The sequence below is a fragment of the Atta cephalotes genome, assembly GCF_000143395.1.
Source record: "Atta cephalotes unplaced genomic scaffold scaffold00076, whole genome shotgun sequence".
Classification (NCBI taxonomy): Eukaryota; Metazoa; Arthropoda; class Insecta; order Hymenoptera; family Formicidae; genus Atta; species Atta cephalotes.
Window position 1 is genome coordinate 513,801 of NW_012130140.1, and position 2,742 is coordinate 516,542.

At 35.4% G+C, this 2,742-nt stretch overlaps 1 protein-coding gene across 1 annotated transcript in view; it reads right to left on the reverse strand.

Moving 5' to 3' along the window:
• LOC105624378 overlaps window positions 1-1,569 on the reverse strand; it is a 52,438-nt gene extending 50,869 nt beyond the window's left edge. The window contains exon 1 of the mRNA XM_012205743.1: window positions 1,489-1,569. Coding sequence (XP_012061133.1) covers window positions 1,489-1,569 — 81 coding nt within the window. The remainder of the gene's footprint in view (window positions 1-1,488) is intronic.
• Window positions 1,570-2,742: the final 1,173 nt, after the last annotated feature.

Here is a 2,742-nt window from a genome sequence, read left to right on the forward strand (position 1 = left end):
CTTCTTCTCTCTTCTCTCTCTCTCTCTCTCTCTCTCTCTCTCTCTCTCTATTTTTGTTTTGCAAAGCTAAAAATTATGTATCATTATAAAAATTCTGTTTCCAGCTATGAAAAAAAAGGTATTTAGCTTTTAATTATAAAAAACTTAGTAATACTTTGACTCTTGAATAAATTAGAATCAGAATAATAATCTATAAAACAAAACTAAAAGAATTCAGCAATACTTTGATAATAAGATCCTTTTCACACGACTACTGTACAACTGCCACAAAACATCTTGTCAGAATAGTGATAACGAAATTGAATAGATTTTATCAAAATGTACATTTTTTTTAATCTCTAAAATTAAAGATAAATTATTTAACAATTATTTAACAATTATATACCCAATTCACAATAAAAAAAAGTAAAAATTGAAATTTTATAGTAATTCCCCCGTTCTTCACTACCGCTGCTCTAACCAGACTCGTCGTTTTCCTCCAAATGGAAAAAGTACGGAAGATGAAGGAAGGCGTCGCGACGGTGACGAGGAGTAAGCACATTCGCCATTACTACGTAAACAGATTCTCGTCAGGGCGCGCCGTCATTTGCCATTCGCGTTGGCGGGGTACCGCGGAACTCGGCACTGTCTGTGGTTCACGTACCTGAGAATTAATGCTGTCGATAAGGCGACGTGAATATCATGATGGAATCGACGACGGATTGCTGGTTATCATGATAAGGGCGGTACAACCAGGTAAACATGTTGGAACAGCGCGAACGGTCCGTGGAAAAAAATGTCACATACACAGATAAACGAATGGAATCCCCAACGCGAACGGAAGAGTGCGCGACGCGAGTAACATACTAGATGATTAGAATCACGGAGAACGGATATGCGCGCGCAAGTATGCTACACGCGCGCCACACATGAAACTTCCTAGGATTCACTTTAAGCTGACTTTTCATGCGCTGCATGTTACGGCAGCAAAATTTTGGATATGTATGTATAGGTTTGTTCGCATCGCATGCTCCAATGTTGTAATATGCTCTTACCATAGCATACTTATTTATTCCAACGCACTTGATAGACTGAGTAGGAGCTGTGATAGGAGCATGTTGGAGCGTGCGAACAAACCTTATGTACACTGAAGAGCAAAAATGAGCTTGTAGTACAGTGTATTAATTCGCTGGGTCATAATAGCAGCGTGACTTATTAAAAATACGAAAATGCAGTACTAAAAAGTTTATTAAAAATTCTGAAAAAATGCTTAAAGTTTTATGAGAAGAAAATAAATGATTTTTGTCTCTTGCAATTTTTCTATAAATAGTATTTAAGTAAAAAATAAATGTCGATAAATCTGACTCCTACTATGATCTAAGGTTTGTTCGCGTCACATGCTTCAATATGTAATAATATGCTTCTACCAGCTCTTACTCATTCCAACGTACTTGATAAAGTGAGTAGGAGCTGTGGTAAGAGCATGTTGGAGCTTGCGACGCGACAAACCTCTAGAGTCCTATATATGAGAGAAACGACATTCATCCCCACTAACATATGTTCAGCACCACCATGTTTGCCCCGCTCCATTGACCAATTCCGTCATTCCATTTATTCTGTTATAAGAATTATGAACTCCATCAGGATGAGGTTAAGCAAGTATTAATATTGTGTTTTCTTGTTGAATAATGCAATTAAGTGTAATGCAATTACAAATGTTACATAAAAAGATAAACGGTAAACAATATATTGTACCTATTTTAGATATGTGTATGTACTAGACAATTATAAAAAGAAAACATATGTTAGTTTTCCACTATGGGCACAATATGGCTAATTAGGTAAGGAATATCACCAATCAGAAATCGCGACACCGGTGTCGTTTCTCTCTATATTAGACTCTATGACTCAACGAATTAATGTACTGCAGTATACTTCGGTATAAGTTGATATCAAGTTGGCAAGTGTATCATCTCATCTATCACAATAACCCACGGGTGAAGCATTCGTCTACACCAACTTACACTGAAATATAAGCTTATTTTTGCTCTTCAGTATATTTGACTGAACAAGTACCGGGTAAAAAGAATTAAGGCCGGTTTCATTAACTTCAATTAACTTAATCGATCGATTAAGTATCAACTATGATTGGTCAATTCTGTTGAACAGCAAATGCAATTGGTCAGTTCAATGTAACAATCAACCGATTAAGGTTAATCGAAGTTGGTGAGATGGACCCTTACTATTCCAAAATGTATGTATTTCATATGAAAAGTTTTGAAGTATCATTAAAAAGGTTTGTGAGTCATCCATATATAGTTATAATTACTTATATAAAAATCATGTAATTGAGCAAAATATAAGGCCCATTCTTTTGGCTGAACTTTTGCTGAATAATTCATCTTTCTTTCTTTTCTTTTCAGGAGAAAAAAAAGAAGACTGATGCAAAAATTCAGCCAAAAAGAACAAGCCTCTCGATTGAAGGCACTACAGTGCTCTAGGCTCCTATTCTCGAAAAGTATCGCATACAAAAAACTAGGGAAATATTATAGTATGCATTACATATGCCATAGCATTTCTATAGTTTTTCGTATACTTTTCAAGAATAGGTCTCCTGAAAGTTCTGTCAAACGCTATCGTCAGTCTCTCTAGTATTTCGATATTTCTGGGCGTATTATGAAATTGCTTGGAATGGATTCCGATCAAAATAATTCGATTATTTCCTACATTTTTCTTGTATTGTTTAAAGAAATTATAGGAAAA